Raw genomic sequence first — 20,436 nt, forward strand, 5'->3', positions numbered from 1 at the left:
TCCTCCCTTCCCTTCCTCCCTTCCTCCCTTCCTCCCTTCCTTCCTTCCTCCCTCCCTCCCTCCCTCCCATAGGAACCCTATTTATTTATTTATTTATTTATTTATTTATTCGTTCTTTCCCTTCCTTATTTTAATTCTTTCTCAGAAAAGTCAACAGACAGGACTACTCGAAGCAAAGGTTTGTGCAGCCAGGGCCAGCTACCATGGTTGCCTTGATGGTGTCTGCCCCCTGTGTGTTTCCCTTTCTCCTCATCTTCCAGGCCTGTCTGGCTTGTGAGTGTTAACTTTTTCGGGTCCTGTTTGCTTCTAGAGCACCTCCTCATTCGTTCAGAAGTTTTGGTAAGCGTTAAACTGAACTGGAAAGACTGCTGCAGTGAAAAGCCAGCATGCTATCATTGCGCTTAGCAGTCGTTTTGCAAAGCATGCTTTGGGACCAGCTTTGTGTCCCTTTCATAGAGGCAGAATGCCACTTAATTAAAAAAGCTGTAGCTTTGCTTGTAGCCTCGGGTTAAACAAGTGTTTCTTTAGCAAAAGCCCTAGAGCTGTCCCTACAGCATCCAGAACAGGGGCCACAAACTGGGCTCCAACAAGTATAACAAACAGTGATAACACGGCTATAAAGCCCACCTGTATCTACTTCACGTTTTTATTTATCTACAGGCAAATATCCAAGACATGTTGTGCCATCTATTGCTGATCTAAAATGTTTTGCAGATAATTTAAATACTTACATTTAAAGGTCTGTTTCCTTCCGAAACCAATTTGGGATAAAACTCTTGTTTCTCATGATTCTGTGGCATTTCACCTACAAAGCTCCGTTACCGTTTTATTACAGTACATAATATGATGCAACTAATGTAACCCATGTGGTACAGTGTTGTCTGTCTTTAAGAGGGTGAGGGGTTAAGCGAATATTCAAAAACCCTTGTTAAAAGAAATCTTCATAGCAAGAAATATCTTATTGTTCTGGATGGGGTGTATCAGTCACACTTACCCCATTACTTGAAATATGAGGTGAAACGCTGTCTTTCTCAAAATTGCGCCTAAAACCAATCTGATTTTAAAAGCAGCTTTAAAATATACTTCCTTTCTTTTATTGGACTTACTGTTACAGCCCATAAACATTTGGGGTCAAGAGCTCACTTCCTTAAAATATGCCAAATGGGATTAGTCTTGAACTTCTAAGAAGTACATATTAGGTGGAAGCTGATGTTTATTTATTTCGTGTGGAGGGCATCATGATTCTTATTGGTGGCTTGTTGTTCACATAATTAGTCCCATTTAAATCACTGCGGGATTTTTATTGTCTGTCACACACTGTGGGTTTGCTACAGTAAATGCTGAAAGACAAATGTTAATATGGTTAAAAAAAACCCAAACCCCAAACTTAGAAGGAGACTCAAACTCCAGATGACTCCCTATCCCATTTTTTTCCTCTGAGACCCAGTATGTCCTTTCTTCCCCAAAAGAAGCACTGGAATATAAACACATCTCACCACATGAAGTCAGCATTGCCAAATCAGTTGGACTCCCAGGAGATGGGGCCTTGGGGAGCAGTGGCTGGCTGTGCCTTCCTGCCAGTTTCCTGCTCCACTTCTTTCTTAACTTGAGAGGCTGGTTTTACAGGTGAGCAGACTGCAGCACTTATGGGGTAAAGTGCGTGCCACAGCTTGGAAAAGTTGCTGGTGCTTCTTCGGAGCACACTGACTCCAGTGCCGATGTGCTCAGCAGTCAGGAAGCCTCGGAGGACCAAGGTCAGTGCAGCCCTTACCCTGCGCCCATCTTCTCTCCCTCCAGGAGTGTAGCTTTGCTGCTGAGCACCCTGTCAGCAGCTGGGGATACAATGAATTGTGCAGGAACAGCAGCAAAGATGTTTGTGAAGGCTCCAGTGCTAGACAAAATCAAGCAGGTAATAGTACTGGTCCAGTGAAAGTAAGGCAAAAGTCAGCTGATAGGAAACATCGCTTATCCATATGCCTGTCTTGGAGGATGAGGTGAGCAATTCTAGCAGGATAGTATTTTATTTGTAAATGTGCTTGTCAGCCTGTTCAGAGTATATTTGAGCACTGAAATTTTTACAGTGCACATTTCCTCAAGGAAATGAAGATCTGGGCTCAAGTATTTAGAAGTATAACTGTGCTTGGTAATGAAGGGTTAATTCAGCTTCTGCCTTTCTTCAGTGTGCATTTCTTTCACTGGGGAGGCCAAGTGTTTAGAACCCTCCCACACCGGAAGCAAAATTATGCTCAGCATGCCTAAACATGTTTGTTGCTCACAGGGTTTTAACTTTATTTCCTTGAACAGTAGCAGCAGAGACATTTTGTCTGGGAACCATGTTAGAAGAACAGGAAAATGACCGGTCCCGTCCATTTCACAGATGCAGGCATATTTGGAGGTCCTGCCGAAAGAAAATGGCGGTCATTGACTTGTTTTGTTCTCTAGCTCACAGCTTCATTCAAAAAACACAACCGTCTCTCATTAGCCCCGCAAAGTAGATCTACACTGGCTGCAGACGAGTATGTTTCAGAAGGGCTCCCTGATACCGCCAAATTTGTGTGCGAGACGAGAACTCTCTCACCAATTGTCTCAGTATGTAATGCAACACAATGAACCAGTTCTCAGAAAAATAATTCCTCTTCATCCTGTGAGTAAAACCCTCTGGGACTTGCTTCTCTCCTGCCACAGGCTTTGCAGAGGCACTTACACCTGTGCAAACCAGTGAAAAAAATAGTGATTAAATATGCTGGAATGGCTTTAGGAACATCGCCATGCAGCTTGCACAGAAGTAAATGATGGTGCAGGACTGGAAAATCAAGGTTTGTTTATTGAAAGCAGCCCTTCCACTCCCAGGGTCAGGCCTGTGGTTTGGAAGATGATACAGACAAGGTCTCAGATGAAAAACAGGTTGTGCTTGTACTTTTGAAATCTTCATTATAACGTGTTCTTGTGAGGATTAATGTTCTGTAGAAAGTCTTCTGGTTTATACAGCTAATCTGACGCTTGCCAAATCATAGAAGAAATTGTATATGAAAATTAATTTTGTTCCTCGTTGTTCTATTTACTTTGGAGGTCACTGCTCCTTTCCTCTTTATGCAATCTAAGCAAAACCCACCAGAGCAGAGCTTTGATCTCCAGGCAATCACAAACCTCATTAAACCTGACAGGCACGCTGGCCGTGCTTTGTTCAGGAAGGAGCAATTCAATTCTTTTATGGCATAAGACTACTGAAGACTGGAAACCACTGCCCATGGCAGAGGGCTGCGTGGCCAAGCACTGGGATGAGCGGGCTTGTATGAGCAAGCACTAATTTGGGGAAAGTCAGAGCCATTTCTCGAGGGACTGCTTGCGGATGCGGCAGCAAGAGCACAGATTGGTTGCAGCTGTGTTTGCCTGTGTGCATGTCCGGGGCCGGAAACACCATGCAAGAGCCAGCAGACAGTGGGAGAAGCAGTGGTGTATGGCCCTGAGAAAAAGCCAAGGGACAGCTTCTTCTGGGCAAGGATCCTGGCTAGAGCAGCAAACTTGGACTGCCGCGCAGCACTCCCTCCCATTTGCTTCCTCTGCGTGCAAGGAAATGGGACATGGCTGTACATTCTTTGTAAATAAATAGGATTACGCTAAGGAGCTAACTGAATTCATCATCGATCCCCCCTCCCAGTCCTCCAAATAAAACATGGCAAAGTGCTGAATATTAGTTAACTGTGTGGGTCAAAGTTCTGTACTTGGAACTACAGGGCTTGCCAGTACTGCTAAAATGGTCACTGGAGACCCTGCAGGTATCAAGGCAGTCTCTGAAATTCAGACCTCAAAACAACAGTTGATCATTTCCATTGCTGATGACCCTTCATGGATTTTTAATGCCTGGTATTTCTACAATGCGTATTGAAAGTAGCTTTTATGGAATAATAACAAGAAAATGTATTCTCTGATTCCTTGTTTGGAGTGTCTAATATAGTCCAGATGTATCTGTTGAAAAGAAATGCGGTCAGATATATAGTTGTGAAACATGTACATGAGTAAGATGTTTGATACACTGAGCTGTTTTGAATAGTTTCTTTTATCTGTGTTATCTTACAGTGTCTTCTTACCAAGCTGCTATCTGCATCAAAGCTCTTGCAGGTTTATGTCTGTATTTAGCCCCTCACGGCAACTGCATCATACATGTCCGATTGTCCCTCTCCATTTGAGGGTAGGCTCATGCCAGCACAGCTGAATAAAGCAGCATGATTCAAGTGTGATCAAGTTGAAGACGTACCTGCTCATTGCAGGGGGGTTGGAGCCGATGACTTTTAAAGGTCCCTTCTAACCCAAACTATTCTGTGAGTCTGATTTTATGAAGTCACTGTCCAAGAGTGTACTCTGACAATTCTGCAATAGGATGTGAAGGCTTAACCTTCTTCAGTGGGAAGTAAAAGGCAGACTTGCAGCCAAGGGTAAGACTGGGAAAATACCCCAACTACCTCTTTTCTTTGGTTTTTCACTCTAGGAGACAGTTACAGTCTGACAGAAGTTTGATAGCATGGCTTCAGAGAAGCCTTACTAATGGGGAATACAAACCTGGGAGGACAAAAACCAAACACAGAAAAGCTGCTTTTAACTCCAGCTACATTTATCAATCAGTTTTGTGTTAGACATCTCCAGTGCAGCACAGGGGGTGCCTGGGGCCCGGAATGAGCAGCTGGTGTTGCCTAAGGGCAAGGCTGTGTTACTTTTGGCAGCAGCGCCGGCAATAGCTGGCTGGAAGGAGTTGTGAAAGTATGGCCTGTGGGGGCACTTGTGTTTTATGCTGACGTGTGTGCCGGCTGCCACCGAAACAGGCCCTCTCACTGGCTCGTCCTGGCACTGGTGTTTGCTCGGCTGCGGGATCAGCTGGCTGCCAAAATTGATCCCACTGAAAACTTCTCCTTTGTTTTTAAACTAGATTAGCTTTCAGCTCTGTTGGCTAGCGGATCTAGCTTAACATGTGGCTGCATGAATGTTGGAGCCAGCAGAGAGGAGGCATCAGGAAAGCATGACTAAGGGAAGGGAAAAGGATGGAATAATCTCTTTTGCCAATAGCACAGTCTCAGCTTGGCTTAACCCCCGTAAATCTACCTCTCAGGGTAAAATTACCTGTTACAGCTTGAGTCACTTTAATAGCTTGCTTCCACAGAAAGGGAAGAATCTTGTTTTCCTCACTCCTCTCACGTTACACCTGGTGACTGAACTGGTGTAACCCATTGAATCAGCAGAAAGCTCACCCTGGCAAAGAAAAGGGAGTAGTGTTCTGCTGGCGTAGTGGGTGAATCAGCTCAGTAACACATTTGCCAAGGCTGCAGAGCTGGTACAGGCAGGGAAGGCAGCAGCAGCGGGCTCTGAGGTCTCTGACTGAACACAGCACACAGATTCTGGCTCAGAAATCCCTGCTGTAACGCTTAGCAAAACAGTCACAATCTGGGTTCTCTATGCAGTTTACAGATGACAATAGGCACTATCCCTTTGTCTTACAACAAATGTGGTGTTTGTCTGATAAAGCTGGAAGTTGCCATTGGTCTATAATTCCTTCCACACTCCTCCCTATTTTCAACCCTCCTGTGGGTGACATCTGTCCTAACACTTCCCTCCAAGAGGGCCTCTCCTTTGAGCCTAGATTTCCCTTGGGTTTATTTCCTTATTAGATAGGGAAATATTGCCACAGATCTACTAATGCTCTTTTGCATCAGCCAGAACTTTTCTCTGAAGCTTCAACAAATGGTCCCTGATGTTGCTTCAGGAACACAATGTGCTCTCAGATGTGGGAATGCAAGCTCATAAGCAAGCTGCTATCAAAAGACCTCTATAAACAACAACTGGTTAAAAAGAATACAGAAAGATGAACTCATGTGTGTGCAAAACAGGTGGTGGTGTGCAACTCTAGTGCTCAGATAGTAGTAAAATGCCTAAATTATATTTGATGTGCTCAGGACAGTCATGGCACACTTAAGCGTGGCACTGGCTGGGCACTGTCTCCACGCACCAAGAACAGAAATTCCATGCTGTGCTTGCCCAAGTTTAGGCTTTCATCTTTTGAAAGAAGTCCAGGCAAAGAGGGACAAGAACATCTTCAAATGAAGAGCAGATATCACAGGTGGGCAGGTGTCCACTCATGCTGATACAGCTCCTCTTCTTTTATAAGGGGACAGAGTAGGACCAGTGCAAAGAATTAGTGGTGAATAAAATGTACTCTAAAAATATCTCAGGAAAAAAAGCTGGATGAGAAATGTATGAACTTAATAATGAGTGAGGAATCCAAAATGCCCTATTGCTGATGGTGTTTTAAACCATAAAATCACAGAGAAGATTAGAAGAATGAGGAAGTTCTTGATATAAAAATGGCTGTTGGGGAAGTGTAGACGAGGGATACTTTGAAAACACGAAGTACAAGCACTGGGATTTCACTTGAACACAGTCTGGGTAGTGGAGGAGTGGATTAAGCTACCACTTTTGAGAAACTAGGATGATCTGGTGATGGACAGATGGACAAAGGAGATGATGGACAATTAGGAAGAAACAAGCAGGATGTTAAGAGCACTTTAAGGTCTCAGTTGCTTTTGTGCAGCAGCTCTGCCTTCCAGGGCTGCTTTCTGGTTGACAGTGGATGAAATACCCCAGTGTATGAGCACTCTGAAGTGGTTTCCAAAAACACTTGTCCTTGATCCAACTGTTAAGTCCAGCTGAGAGGCCAGGCCAGGCATCACGAGGGAAGGCAAGGAAGAGGAGACTGCTTCCTCTTCTGGCTGCAGTGAAGTGGGGAACCACAGCTTCGGCATGTTATTGAATGGGTTTAAAATTCCAGGTTCCTAAACAATTGGCAGAAAGATGTCAGCTGCATGAGGGAACTCCATCTGAGAGAAATACGGTATACCCTGTGACATTACTTGTGTGGGTACTCCTGAATGTGAACAGACTCCACCATGCTGACGAGTGACGCGACTGCACTGGGTGAGTGAAAAGCAGGGGAGTGACAGGGGTGCAGGAGGCAGAGTACAGGCGTTTGGGAACAGCTTCTGCATAGTGTTTCACAAATTCTAATTCAGAAGTTCAGTTTGGCTTTGATGTGAGACTTGTTGACTGAGATCTAACAGAAGGACTGCAAGGAAGATACAAAGCACAAAGATCCTCTGTGGTCTCAGCACTTCCAGCTGCGGTTTCACAGTCCTGTAAGCTGAGGGTCCTCCCAGGCAGATGTGGAATCCATCGTGCTCCATCCCCCTGGGACTAGACCGTGTTAGTGCAGGAGACCTGCCTAGTTTTGACAGGCCATGGTACTCTCCAACAGATTCACTGCTAGGAAATGGTACAGCCAGTGTGTTAAAGCAAACACGAATACATCTCCATCCCTTCAGAAAGCACATAAGGATACCTGGCTAAGATGTTAATTGTTTAATGAGTGCTCTCAGGATGTGGAAGATGCTCGTCCGGATCGCCACCCAGCAGTGCTCCTCCTTAGGCTGCGCAGCGCTCGCTGGGGAGCTGTAGCCTCAAGTTTAATTTGGCAGGGTTAATAAACAACAGAACCCCGTCAGCATCTCGGCGGAGGCACACGCAGCCTGGCCACGAGCTGAGGGAACAGGCATTCACCGCCTGTTAGCGAGGCCGCCCGTTCCTCCCTCCCTCCCTTCCTCCCTCCGGGCAGCCTCAGGGCCTTTCTTTGCCTCTCGCCAGCGAGTGGAGGAGGAAGAGCCGCCGCAGCAGCGCCTGCCCCGGGGCCGATCGGCGGCCGCTGGCCAAGGTGGGTGGGCGCACCCGGGCCGGGGCTGCGGGCAGCAGCTCCTGAGCCACCGACAGCTTCTGCAGAGGCCGGGGCCGGGGCCTGGGCCTGCCCACCCGTTCTGTGCCGAGCGGCGGCGAGGAGGGGCGTGCAGCCGGGCGGACAGCGGGTGCCGGCCCTCGGCATCGCCCGCCGCCACTGACCGCGCTCGCCGGGGTGAGAGGGGGCACCGGGCCTAGCGCGCTGGGCCGGGACAGGCGGGTCGGCGGGAGCAGAGGCCGACAGGCTGGGGCCCGGCGAGGGGGCCGGTCTGGACGCGGCGTGGTGCGGATTCCGCGGCTGCCCGCTCCCTGCGCCTGCCCCAGCCTCTCCGCGCCCCGCGGGCCGGCATGGTGAGTAGCGGGGGCAGGCGGCGGTGCGGCCCGCGCCCGGGCGGCAGGAGAGGCAGGCCCTGACGGGCGGGTGAAGGCCCCGGCATTGTGCGGTCTGGGGGGGGGGCGGCACGGTCGTTGGTTCGGGTGGCAGCGCTGCTCCCGCCTCGGTCCTTCTATGCCTTGCAGGGAGGGCCCTTCCCGATCAGCGGTGCCCGGCGGGGCGGCTGTGCCCCCGGGAGCGGGGCCGGGCGCGGCATGGCCCTCCAGGCGCGTGTCGGGGATCCCGGAGGAGCGGGGCTGTAGGCAGGAGCACGGAGAGAATGCCTGCCGGGGGACGGGAGAGCGAGCGCAGCAGCGGACGTTGGCGCTGCTCGGTCGGCATGCCAGGCTCTGAGGAGGACACCGTATGCTTGGGGCTGCGACTGCGCTGAAGCAGCGTTGCTTGTTCCTCCAGGCCTTTCAGGAGTTCTGAAGGCTGAACGTGTTTGATCCACCTGGTTCTTATGGGAAAAGTTTGGCCATGGTTTAAAGCATGGCCACTTTCTTCAGCTCTTCTTGGCTGCCTGGATACCCGCTGCACCCAGGGTTCGATAGTTCCATGTTACAAGTGTCTACATTGACCCTCCATTAAGTTGTGGGTCCTCTAGATGGTGGTTAAGATCGTTGCTGCTGGAGGGAGGAGCTTCCATCACCATTCCTCCTACCTTGTTTGTGCGAGACCCCTTTCTGGGCAGATTCAACACACCAGCCTGACAGAAAGGTGGGGAAATTGCTTGTAAGAGGCCTGACAAGGACTGGCGTCCTTGCAAAGGAGGGGAGACAAGAAGTCTGACTAGCTCAGTTGCTTGTGGAAATGCAGCCTGACTCGATCAGGTTTTGTTTGGATCCCTTGCACGCCATTGCAGGAAGCTTGTAATTCAAGAGCTACCTTCTTGTTTTGTTTGAAGGTTGGTGAAATTTTGGTTCTGCTTTCAGCCTGCTTCTGTCATTAGCCTGTGTCTGTGCTGAGAAGCACGCTAAGTGAATGTCTCTGGAGTGTGTGGAAAAGCCACTGTGGTTATTTTTGCATTTAGGTTTTGTTTTCTTTGGCTGTTCATCTTCCTAATGATAAACTCTGCAAGTGGCTCTTCCTGAGGTGGGTGACATCTGCTGGGTTTGTACCCAGAGAGCTTATGTAGCTCAGGTGACAGAAAAAAACCACTGTGCCTTTTGGGCCGTGTGCTACGTGTGGGGAATTCCGGGGCCATCCAAACCTGGATCAGAAGTTACACAGTGGAGAAGCTGAAATGTTGCTGCAGTTTCTCACAAAAGGACCAGGTTGCTAATACAAAGGGATGTTTCAATCCATGGATGACTTGCTCACAGAAATTAATGTCCTAACCAAGACAGAAGTTCAGCTGCTCCAACCAGTCATACGGGTTTTCAGTATTGTTGGTTTGGTGGTCGTGGTGTTGTAAGAAGGGGAAAAAAAACCCTTGTAGACTTGCCCATTTCCTTTTTAAAAAATCTGAGGGTTTTAATGATGTCATATAATGGTTTGGAAGTTCAGTTACATTTATAAAGCGTAATTATTTAATTGGATAAGTGGGGTTGGAATGAAACAGAACAGTTTTATTTGGATCCTGAAACGTTTTTGTGTATCTTTCCTGTATTTTTAGGAGCATGAAAGTCTTCCGTGTTTGTCCTGCAATTTTAATGGAACGTGTTGTAGTAAGCATTTTCTGCAGTGGTTTGGAGTCCTCACTTTCAGGCATGCAGAGCTGCTCTCCCAGCTCCCTGAGAAGTGAAATCCTTCCTGCTAAAGGAGGTGGAGCACAGCAAATGGAGAACTGACATTTTAATAACTGACATTTGTAGTTATTACTCTCTTAATACAGAAGCCAAACCAATCTCTGTGCTGTTTCTGAGGACTAGTTATAAAGAGGAAGATTCAAGAGTATAGGGCAAAATCACGGTCATCTCATCATCCCATTCTATTTAGGTGTAATAAGGTGGAAGAGAAGCACTGCTTATTCTAGTGTTGAAGTGCTTCAAAATCACGCTCTCACAGAAACTGAACTCGCTGAATGGAATCTGTGGTCTTGCAGGAAACCTTAGGTAGTAGTGGAGTCCTTAGAGCTTTTCTCTGAGGCTTTGTCCCTAGCTGTAATGGTTCTTTGGGCTTCCTCTGCCCAATGACCTTAGTCCTGAGGTTGAGTAGAAAAGATGGCAACTTTTTCAAACTCTCCCTGTTCAAACAAGGGAATACCTCTCCTTGTCACTGGAAAAGCATGTGAGGTTTGCTTACACCTGTCGTGGTTTAAGCCCAGCTGGCAACCCAGAACCACATTTCTCAAGAATGGCTTTTACTGAGAAGTCTCACTGGGACTGTATGGGTCCTCTTGTGAAAGAAACTCGGAACTGACCTTGCTTTTCTTACCTGTAGTGATCTTTGCTTTCCTTGGATCAGTGGTATTGCTTTCATTCTTCTGTGCAGCATAAAATGGTTAGGGTTGGAAAGGACCTTAAGATGATCAAGTTCCAACCCTTCTGCCATGGGCAAGGACACCTCAACCTAGACCATGTCACCCAAGGCTCTGTCCAACCTGGCCTTGAACACTGCCAGGGATGGAGCACTCACAGCTTCCTTGGGCAACCCATTCCAGTGCCTCAGCACCCTCACAGTAAAGAACTTCTTCCTTATATCCAATCTAAACTTCCCCTGTGTAAGTTTAAGCCCATTACCCCTTGCCCTATCACTACAGTCCCTAATGAAGAGTCCATCCCCAGCATCCCTATAGCCCCCCTTCAGATACTGGAAGGCTGCTATGAGGTCTCCACGCAGCCTTCTCTTCTCCAGGCTGAACAGCCCCAACTTTCTCAGCCTGTCTCCATACAGGAGGTGCTCCAGTCCCCTGATCATCCTCATGGCCCTCCTCTGGACTTGTTCCAACAGTTCCACGTCCTTTTTATGTTGAGGACACCAGAACTGTACACGGTACTCCAAGTGCTGTGCATGTACAAGCATGGATCTTCTCTTGCAGCTGTACTCTTGGCTTCCATGTTTTCAACTTCATAGTTCTTTGAGGGGACAGAAACTTTAGTAATAATTTCAAAACTAATTAAAAGAGCTCATTCATATGCCTTGCTGTCACAGCAGTACTTTAATGCTCTTTCTTTGTGATACATCTTTTAATTTATAAATGGAATTTTATTACATATCTGTATTACTTATATATGACTGCATATCGTATAGTATGGAAATAATTTATGCAAGGGAAGCATCTTTCTAATTATATCTTGAAACTAAGTATTTGAGAGTTCTGCCTAATACAAATTGTCACCCATTTTGGTCTTTATTAGCTGTGTGTTTTCTTAGAGCTTGCTGGAAGTCACAAGGTTACAAGGTGTCTGCAACCCAGAACTTGGCTTTGGTTAGAGGCACTGTGAGGGTAGCACTGGGTCCCTTCACAGAGACTTCCCAGTAGAAAGAATTACATGATAAATCCTCTTCATGTAAGTCCTACCCACAGAAAGAAATTACTGAGGTGTGAATGCCTTAAGAGTGGAATTGGAAATAGAGATTGCAGATGGGTAAAACTGGTGAACAGCTTTGTTTCCTATTGAATTATCAGCTGATCTTGGAAGTATTTTAACTTAGTGCTGAATAGCTGCACAATACCATGTTCACTTGGTTATTTAAGTATATTGCAGGAGCAAGAGGAAAGCTGACTTTTTAAGTGTGGTGACTCACCTTTGGCTTTGCAGGTAGAGCACGGAACCACATCACATACTCTTTAGCTGAAGAAATTTTGAAGATGGGCTTTTTCAGACACTTTTAATATTGCCCTCCTACAGCAGCGGTGCATGGGGTTTGAAACTGTAAGGCCTGGAGGAGTTGAGCAAGTAAGGTGTAATCAAATCTTAGCAGGGTGTGTTGGCTGGGTATCTTCTGTGAAAACCCAGTTTCTGTGTATTGCGTCAGTGAAGAAAGATGTAAGTCTTAAACTGTTGTTATGAGTACGTGAGCTGTTTCCATTCAGAGTCCTTGCTGGGTCTGGCAAGCCTTTTTTTTTTTTCCAGCATTTCTAGTTGGGAGTCCAGAAATGGTTCTGCCTGAGCACTGAGCTGTTCCTGTGCCTGCCATCTGGTGGCCAGATACCACAGCTAACTGGGCTGGCTGCGGACCCCAGCTGTCTTAGGGGTATATCCGTCTTAGGCATACTGGAGAAAAGGCAGATCCTTTTCTCACTGAGCTGTGTTTCAGGTGGAGATTGTTTTTTGCATGGTTTCCCTAGAAGACAAATAAATTTTCTAAGTTCCCGTTACTATCTTTCTTCTCTTTCCTAGGAGATGATGGAGCTCCTAGAGGAAGATCTCACCTGTCCCATTTGCTGTAGCCTGTTTGATGATCCTCGTGTCCTGCCCTGTTCCCACAATTTCTGCAGAAAGTGTTTGGAAGGAATTCTTGATGGAAATGTGCGGAATGTTCTTTGGAGGCCGTCCCCTTTCAAGTGCCCCACGTGCAGGAAGGAGACTCCTGTTACTGGTGTCAACAGTTTGCAAGTCAACTACTCCCTGAAAGGTATTGTGGAGAAGTACAACAAAATCAAAGTAACTCCAAAAATGCCCGTGTGCAAAGTGCACAGCGGGCAACCCCTTAACATTTTCTGCCGGACAGACATGCAGCTGATCTGTGGGGTTTGTGCCACCCGTGGTGACCATACAAAGCATGTTTTCTGTTCTATTGAAGAAGCTTATTCCCAGGAGAAGCGGGCTTTTGAAACACTTTTTCAGGGCTTTGAAACGTGGCGTTGTGGAGATGCCCTCTCGCGGCTGGATACCTTAGAAACCAGTAAGAGGAAAGCTCTGCAGATGCTGACCAAAGATTCTGACAAAGTGAAGGAATTCTTTGAGAAGCTACAGCACACGCTGGAGCAGAAGCGCAATGAGATCCTCTCTGACTTTGAGACCATGAAACTTGCAGTGATGCAGGCCTATGACCCGGAAATCAATAAACTGAACACCATTCTGCAGGAGCAGCGGATGGCTTTTAACATTGCAGAGGCCTTCAAAGATGTGTCTGAACCCATTATATTTCTGCAGCAGATGCAGGAGTTCAGGGAAAAAATCAAGGTGCTTAAAGAAACTCCTTTACCTTGTTCCAGTGTGGACATCAGCCCTACAATGAAGAGCTTTGATACCAGCCAGTGGAATGGCATAAAGCTAGTTGATGTGGACAAACTTTCCTTGCCTCAGGAAAACAATACTCTTAAATTCAAGATTTCCTCAGTCTTTTCGCGCCGATTTATAGTGAATTCTCTTATTTGCTTGCTTATTCTTGCTGTCACCAGGATGTCCTTTGTGGAGTCAGTTGTTGACAATCTCCAGTGCTGGAGATCTCAATTCTTTGCAATTAACTTGTCCTATTTGGCAGATACGGTGGAGATAGCAGATCACGCAGTCTTTTACTGGGAACAGATGACAGATGGAGCTTCACTTCTAAGAGAAAAGTGTAAAAACTATACATTGGTTGTACTGGATAATGTTGCACAGTTTGTGTGCAAGTATAAACTGTTGTGAAGGCCATGCAGGAATAGGAGAAGTAAGAGAGATCTGGTGAGGAAAACTTCTTAAAATTGATTGGGTTTTTAAGGCTTCCAGTGAAAACATTCCAAGATTCAAAATGTTTCCAAAACATTCATACAATTCAGATAGTTTGAGTGCTGATTAACTGGAAGATGAAATGAAGCTTTGAAAAATACATTGTTTTGGATTCTTCTTTTAGTGGTGATTATGGGAATATTATTCACTGTAAATCATTCTTCTTACCAAAATATAGGGCGAAACTGTGTATGTAGTTTAATGTTAATTGTAGAATAAGATAAAAAGTGTCACTTCCTCAGAGGTCATATTTAAAAAACTGTTTTTTCCTAAATGGGAGGTGGTTGGCAAAGAGGAAGACGAGTTGTGACTGAGAAGAGCACTGTATGGAGGCTGGCTGAGGACTGCCCTGCCACTGCAGAATACAGTGTGCATCTTTCACATTCTGGAACCACTTTCTATCTGAGGATGTTGCTTCTTGCTAGAACAGACACATGTATTTTTTTGTATAACCAGATGTTGTGATTATCCTGTGCATTCAGATTACTGTAGGTTGTTGTTTACACATTCTATACAAAAAATGTGTCTTCAGGACAAGCATAAATTCTAGGGTAAAGAGAAATCAGTTGAGGTTGGTAAGAGAAGAGCAAGCTATAAAGTAGTATGTGCTCTACAGGTAGTACATACTCTGCAGTCTACTTTTCCAGCATCAAATTGCAGGGATAACCGAGCTGTCTTACTAAATCCATGCTTCTCTGAAGCCACACTTTCTTGAAAGCGGCCTTAATGTGTTGAGTTTAGTGCAGGTAAAGGCATGCCTGGGTCAGCTGCAGGAAGGCAAGCTTGCGCTCTAGCCCTGCAAAGGTGGCAGGTAGAGCAGTTTCCCACTTGTCCCTCTCCGACTCCACATCATCATTTCAAAACCCAGGAAAAATGATGGGATGTTTCCTTGGAACAGAGTGCATAAAGTGACAGGAGTATGGATGTTGTTAGTGCTTTAGCATTGGAACATACATAGGTTCTTCTAGTGTTACTGTATTTTTGGATACCGTGTTTCAGGAGTTAGTTGAATTTTCTGAGAATATTGACTTGGCCGTGGGTAACAGTGGTCTAAAGTGAACTGTAAGCTTGAGTTCTTTGAAGTGCCCTTCATTGAGAGCATACAATACTAAGATGTATTGCTTGAAGAGCATCTAACCTTTTGCAGTCGTCCTGTGAGCACCAGTATATATAGAATGAAAACATGTAGTTGACTTTTCTGGGAAACAAACACGAAGTGTGACATACTTTGGGGATATTCATTAGCCTCTCTCAAGGTTTAATAAGTTGTGACGGTCAATTCACTGTCTTCCAGTAGTCTTTGCAAGCTGTTCATTTCAAAAATGAAACATTAGATTCCAAGAATCAAAGTTTCCAAGCAACCAAACCCTGCAAACAAAACTATTGTACATGATATTTACATCTTTGTTGCCTGGGAATACTGTTGCTGCTCCACACCTCACTCCAAACACTTGGTAAAATCACTGAATGGTTCTTGCAGTTGCAGATGCACTGCAGTTTAGGAAAGATCAAGTCACAGACACGTAGATCAGAGACTTACAATTTGTGAGTGGCTGAGATAGCAATGAGTAATCGAGAGGTGGTTGTTCTGAGTGTGGGAGGGGTGAGATTTGTAACCAGGGCTTCTACCTTGCAGCAGTTCCCAGAGTCCAGGCTGGCACGGATGTTGAATGATGATAACCAGGAATTCAAACTGGTGAATGGAGAGTTTTTTGTGGACAGAGATGGAACTTTGTTTAGTTACATCATGGACTTCTTGAGGACTCTCCACGTCTCCTTACCAACTGATTTCTCAGACTATCAGAGGCTGCAGAGGGAAGCAGAATTCTATGGGCTCTACACTCTGGCTGACCTCCTGAGCCAAGAACACTTGCTGAAGCCAAGGCTGGAGATCTTGGAAGTGCGTTTTTCTCTCCAAGAGATGCAGGCCTTTTTCCGGATCTTTAGTTCCTGCAGTGCCACTGTTGAGGCACTAGCTGAAAAGATCACAGTGTTCATGGTGCAGCAGTCAGGACAGAGCTGGAACAGCTGTTTTCCTTCTCAGAAACCCCTTGTTCCACTTCCTTTGGAAAGACCTTCTCATCATGACATGGTTTTTCAGTGCGGTACTGACCTCTCTGCTGGTGACCAGTTCGTGGCCAGGTACTCTCCCTTGTGTGACTTCTCATTACAGAGATGTCGTAATGACTTCTAGCTCATAAAGTACATGCTACATGCTAGCAAAGACCATTTTAAGGTAGCTATCGGACAGCTGCCTGAGAGAAAAGAAGTAAGTTTCCTTTTTTCTGCTAGCTTAGTATTATCTTTTTCTAGTTCTGAAATACTCAAGTTTTAATTTGTTACACAGATTTGCCTATTCTTCAGCTTTCTAAAATGCTGATCTTGATGTTTGGGTTTGAGTTCTCTTGGGTCTTTCTCTCCCTCTCCCCTTTCCTCCTCATTCACTCTCTCAGGCTTTAGAATTCCATGGCATCAGTGACCTTCTAGAGGACTTGAAAAAGCACCAAAGCAAAATCAAGCAAAGCAAACAAAATAAATAAGGTATTAAGCACCGGGGAAGCCTAAAATCTCTAGTAGCTCATGGTCCAAAAGACTTTCATAGGGAAAAGAGGCAAAAGGGAGCAGCTGAACAGGGCTAAAGACACCAGTGGAACTAGGATACCAATTTGGGGGCTGAAAGCTTTTGTATAACCTTTTCCTAGGGGGAGGGAGAAGGGGCAGATTATTAATTCTATGCTACACAGTGGCTTTTCTTTCAATTCAAGAGCCAGGTTTTGTTTTTATTAATATGACTGTATATCAGTGACTTTTGTGATGGCAGTATTGTATTCTAATGACAACTTACATTTTTTAAACAAGCTTTTGCTGGATGCCTCTACTGTATGGAGACACGTTTTTACTGTATAAGAAAACATAGCCTAATTTGTTCTCTGTGGCTACTAGAACATCTGGGATTTTAAGGAAATTTTATTGAAATATTTCCAAAAGGGTTAGTCTGAGTATGTGAATCAACCCAGCAGTCTTTTGATTTATAATAAAGTTTATATTCTAGCTTCCTTTAGCTAAGGAAGTAGAAGAAAAACTACTTTGCATTTGCAAAGCAGCATACATTTATGGGCTAGACCTTAACTTTATAATGCATTATTCATCTTAATGGACTAACAACTGGTTGAGTAGGTTATGGCAACTTAAATAGGGGAAACTGTTCTTGCTCCTTTATTTCTTTAGACTTAGTAAAAGTATTCCTCTGCAGAATCTTGAGTAATGAAACAAGTTCAGTTCGATTATGTTGCCTGCTGAATTTCTATTGACTTATCCTTTGTGATGGCACATACTCTTTCACCTTTTTTTGTGCTTTCTGTGATAATTTGTTGTACTTTCCTCTGAACCATGGAACAGTTTCACCCTTGTGAACTTATGTGTTTTGTAATAGTATTCTTACCTGAATTTTGTTCCTTGCAATGTCTGGATAGATTCTTAAACTGTACTTTATATCAAGTAAAATAATTTGAGCAATGTGAAAATGGTTTTCATACGTGCTACCACAAGACCTGCTGTACAAAGTAATTTTGCAATAAATGTCACTGTTTGTAGAGAGATCCTGTGTAATGAAAAGTGGTGCTCTTGGGGTGAATGTGACTTCACTGTCCTTTCCATCATCTACCCTTACCTGAAAAACTGTTGTGGCATGATGTATAGTGTTACATAAATGAAAAGAGGTGGAGGTCAATCACAGCTATTTGTTAGGTAAGTAAGTTTTGGGGTGGAGGTGAAAGAAGAGTGCTTCTTCCCCAGCATGTAACTGGATGAGCTGGGAATTACTGTTCTAATAATGAGGGGAAGAGTTAAACTGTCCTTAAAGAAGGTAAAAAATACATGGAACCTTGGTTGCCGTAAACCCGTGCAACTGTGCTGACCTGCACTATCTGAGGCCTGGATTGTTTTTATAGAAAGATCTATTCTGTCCTTCAGGAAGTCACTGAAGTGTGTTGTAACTGATTATTTTTTCCTTATTTTAGGTATGTTTCCATAAAGCCAGATAACAGAAAGCTGATTAACGGTACAAACGTGCTAGGCCTGCTACTTGACACTTTACTCAGAGATGGATTTCACCTCATAAGCACCAGGACAGTCTCTGGTGAAGACAAAGTGGAATGCTTCAGTTTTGAACGGGTGAAGAGGCCAGCAGGCCTTGCCATCACACTGAAGAACACCCCAGGGAGCTCCAGGGTGGCACAGGCAAAGAGAAGCCAAGTGCAGAAAGGGAAATAAAGGCTTTTCTTTTCATCTGCTGAAGGTGGAAGAGGGGTGTGTCAGTGCTAGTGGCCTTTTTCTGACTTGTTTCAAACTGCAACTATTGAGGGAAGGAACAAACAAACAAGTTGGGTTTTTTTCTAGTATTCGGAAGGAAAAAAATTGCTTTCCTGCTTTTTACTACTCCACCCTCTTCAACTCTAAATAAAAGAACCACAGATCCACTGTGGACCAGTTTCCAGTGTTTTCAAAGGTTTTTGTTTTTCTCTCTGGCTAAAATTTGTATTAGGATTCACAAAAAATCAGCTGTTCCTGCTAGAGAATCATTTCTATGTCCTGTGCTAATCTGCAAGTAGATTTTAAATACATGATACTACATGAGGAAATAACAGATTGACACAACTGTCATCCCAACAGTTTGGAGAAGTGGCTGGAGAAGGAATGCAAACCTCAACGACTGAATATTGCTTCTGCTTTCAAGAGATGCACGTACACTTAACTCTCTTGCAGTTAGGAGAAAGCAATGTAAGAAACACCCCAGGTTGTATTGCTGGATGGCTACAGGCATGAGAAAGTGGCTCTGTGAAGCCACAAATAGTGAGTCATGAAATAACGTGTTACTATTGTCTCTTGCAGAATACTCCTCTGTCCTCTCCTCCCACTCCAAAGGCATTAAACTGCTCTGTAGTGCTGAGAATGAAACGATAAAGGTCTTTGTGAACAAAGGGTCAGCTGATTTCTAGAGCTATACAAGATTTTTAGAACTATGAAAAGACTGAAAATGTGATAAACAGTCCCTCAGATGGGAGAATTAGTACAATTTTAAGCATAGTACAAAGGATTAAGAAACTTGTCAAGTGCAAAACATATTTAGGAGGAAGGCTTGGCAGAAGTGGCTTTAAAAGCCTTGTGAATATCAGCCCTGTACAATGCTTTGTAAAGATGCCAAAATTAGCTCAAGTACCAGGAGAGGTAAGTTAATGAGGCCTTAGAAATAAAAAATCTTTTGTCCTCCAAGACAGGGAAAGACAGCAATAACTTCAAGGGTTCATTATTTGAATCTGACTTTTGATGTTGATAAAACACCATCTTCCCAAAGTTACAAACAGCCAAGTAGAGTTTGTTCGGGCTGTTTTGGCTGGCTAATTAGACCTGCCTTTTCATTAGCTTCAAAGTGTGTTTTATAACTTTATTTGCAGTACTTAAAAATGGGGTGGGTGGTGGAAATCACCTGTCTGTTTCTTGCCCTTAGGAGTTTTCATGAATTGGATTTTCCCATGCTGGTGGTGCCGCTATCAGGCAGCTCTTTTCTTTTGCAGTGCATTTTAGCTTAACACAAGCTCAGAAGTTCAGTGGCAACAATGAGGTCCTCTTTCTCCAGAGCCTTCTGGGTTGAGATTAATGTGATTATGGGACTACAGCTCTTAAACTGCTTACAAGTTTTATAATGTAATAGATGTTGAGGAACATTAGAGTGGATGCTTTCAGTTCAAATGGGAATTTTTGTCAATAACATCAATATGTTCATCTCGATACATTTTTTACCGTGAGAACCATCATTCACTGGAACAACCTCCCCAGGGATGTGATGGAGTCCCCATTGCAGAAGATTTTCAAGATGTGGTTGGAGAGGATGTGCAATGATCTCCCCTGGGCTCCCTTTCCCACCAAAGGCTGGACAGATGATCATTTCAGGTGCCTCCCAGCCCAGCCTGTTCTGTGAAGACCCTGTGAAGGTCTGTCAGAAAGCCTATTATGGTGGCCTTTGAAAGGCCATTTTGCTGAGGGCAGCATTTGGGTGACACAGCAGACAAGCTGTATGGGGAGACTGTCCTGACAGGTTGCTGTACTACAAAGACAACACTAGTTTTCCAAGTTCATTTTGAGGTCCGTGTACTGACTTTCCAGGAAAGTTCCCATTCCTCAACTTGAGATAAAACTGAAAACAGTAATGACAAGTATTGAAGGGGTGAGCGACTGTGAATATTGCTGGTGAAGAGGCTTACCAACAATAGCAAGAAGCACAAGACAAAAATGACAGTTTTCTAGAGGGAAAGGCAAAAAAAGGGATTTGAAGCTGTGTTTAAACACCACACCTTCAGTGATGGCTGATAGCAGCAGTGTTGACTGAGAATAGTATCAGAACACCTGATAGTAACAAAATTAGGCTACTTCACCAAGCACAGAAATAGTGAGTTTATTTTTCTGCTGCAGCAGCCACTTTGAAAACTAAAGTTTGGATTACATTTTTCTAAACAAATGGAAAGAAAATAGGAAATATTTCAATTTTAAAAAGCCCTGGAGTTTTAAACTGTGCCGTCACTGATGCTCCATGGCTTTGGCAAAGTGACTAGTTGAAACAACCATTTCAGGAGCACCTTGTGATGGGCTAGTACTGAACACTCCCTGGTTCCCATCATGGGTTAATTTTTATTC

At 44.7% G+C, this 20,436-nt stretch overlaps 2 protein-coding genes across 5 annotated transcripts; both read left to right on the top strand.

The window, feature by feature from the left end:
* The first annotated feature begins 7,600 nt into the window (after window positions 1–7,600).
* On the top strand, window positions 7,601–13,677 carry TRIM13 (tripartite motif containing 13). 4 transcript variants are annotated; one of them, XM_061353096.1, is made up of 2 exons: window positions 7,601–7,945; window positions 12,433–13,677. In XM_061353096.1, the coding sequence occupies exon 2, from the start codon at window positions 12,436–12,438 to the stop codon at window positions 13,663–13,665; it is 1,230 nt and encodes a 409-aa protein (XP_061209080.1). In that variant the 5' UTR covers window positions 7,601–7,945; window positions 12,433–12,435; the 3' UTR covers window positions 13,666–13,677. The 4 variants fall into 4 exon arrangements, with proteins under 4 accessions (XP_061209080.1, XP_061209081.1, XP_061209082.1 ...); XM_061353097.1 differs by having other exon boundaries at window positions 7,624–7,754; window positions 12,436–13,677; XM_061353098.1 differs by having other exon boundaries at window positions 7,679–7,750.
* Window positions 13,678–15,310: 1,633 nt separating this feature from the next.
* Window positions 15,311–18,224, top strand: KCNRG (potassium channel regulator). Its single transcript, XM_061353099.1, has 2 exons — window positions 15,311–15,888; window positions 17,766–18,224. The coding sequence occupies exons 1-2, from the start codon at window positions 15,311–15,313 to the stop codon at window positions 18,016–18,018; spliced, it is 831 nt and encodes a 276-aa protein (XP_061209083.1). The 3' UTR covers window positions 18,019–18,224.
* The last annotated feature ends 2,212 nt before the right edge of the window (window positions 18,225–20,436 follow it).

This window comes from Neopsephotus bourkii, unplaced genomic scaffold (genome assembly GCF_033783945.1).
Source record: "Neopsephotus bourkii isolate Nb327-2 ecotype Australia unplaced genomic scaffold, CSIRO-AGI_Nbou_v1 NB_663, whole genome shotgun sequence".
Classification (NCBI taxonomy): Eukaryota; Metazoa; Chordata; class Aves; order Psittaciformes; family Psittacidae; genus Neopsephotus; species Neopsephotus bourkii.

Excerpts from the sequence above, each read along its gene's own strand:
- KCNRG (XM_061353099.1), top strand. The coding sequence starts at position 15,311 with ATGAGTAATCGAGAGGTGGTTGTTCTGAGTGTGGGAGGGGTGAGATTT. Across the intron at positions 15,889-17,765 it reads GGTGACCAGTTCGTGGCCAG|GTATGTTTCCATAAAGCCAG; the intron begins GTACTCTCCCTT and ends TCCTTATTTTAG.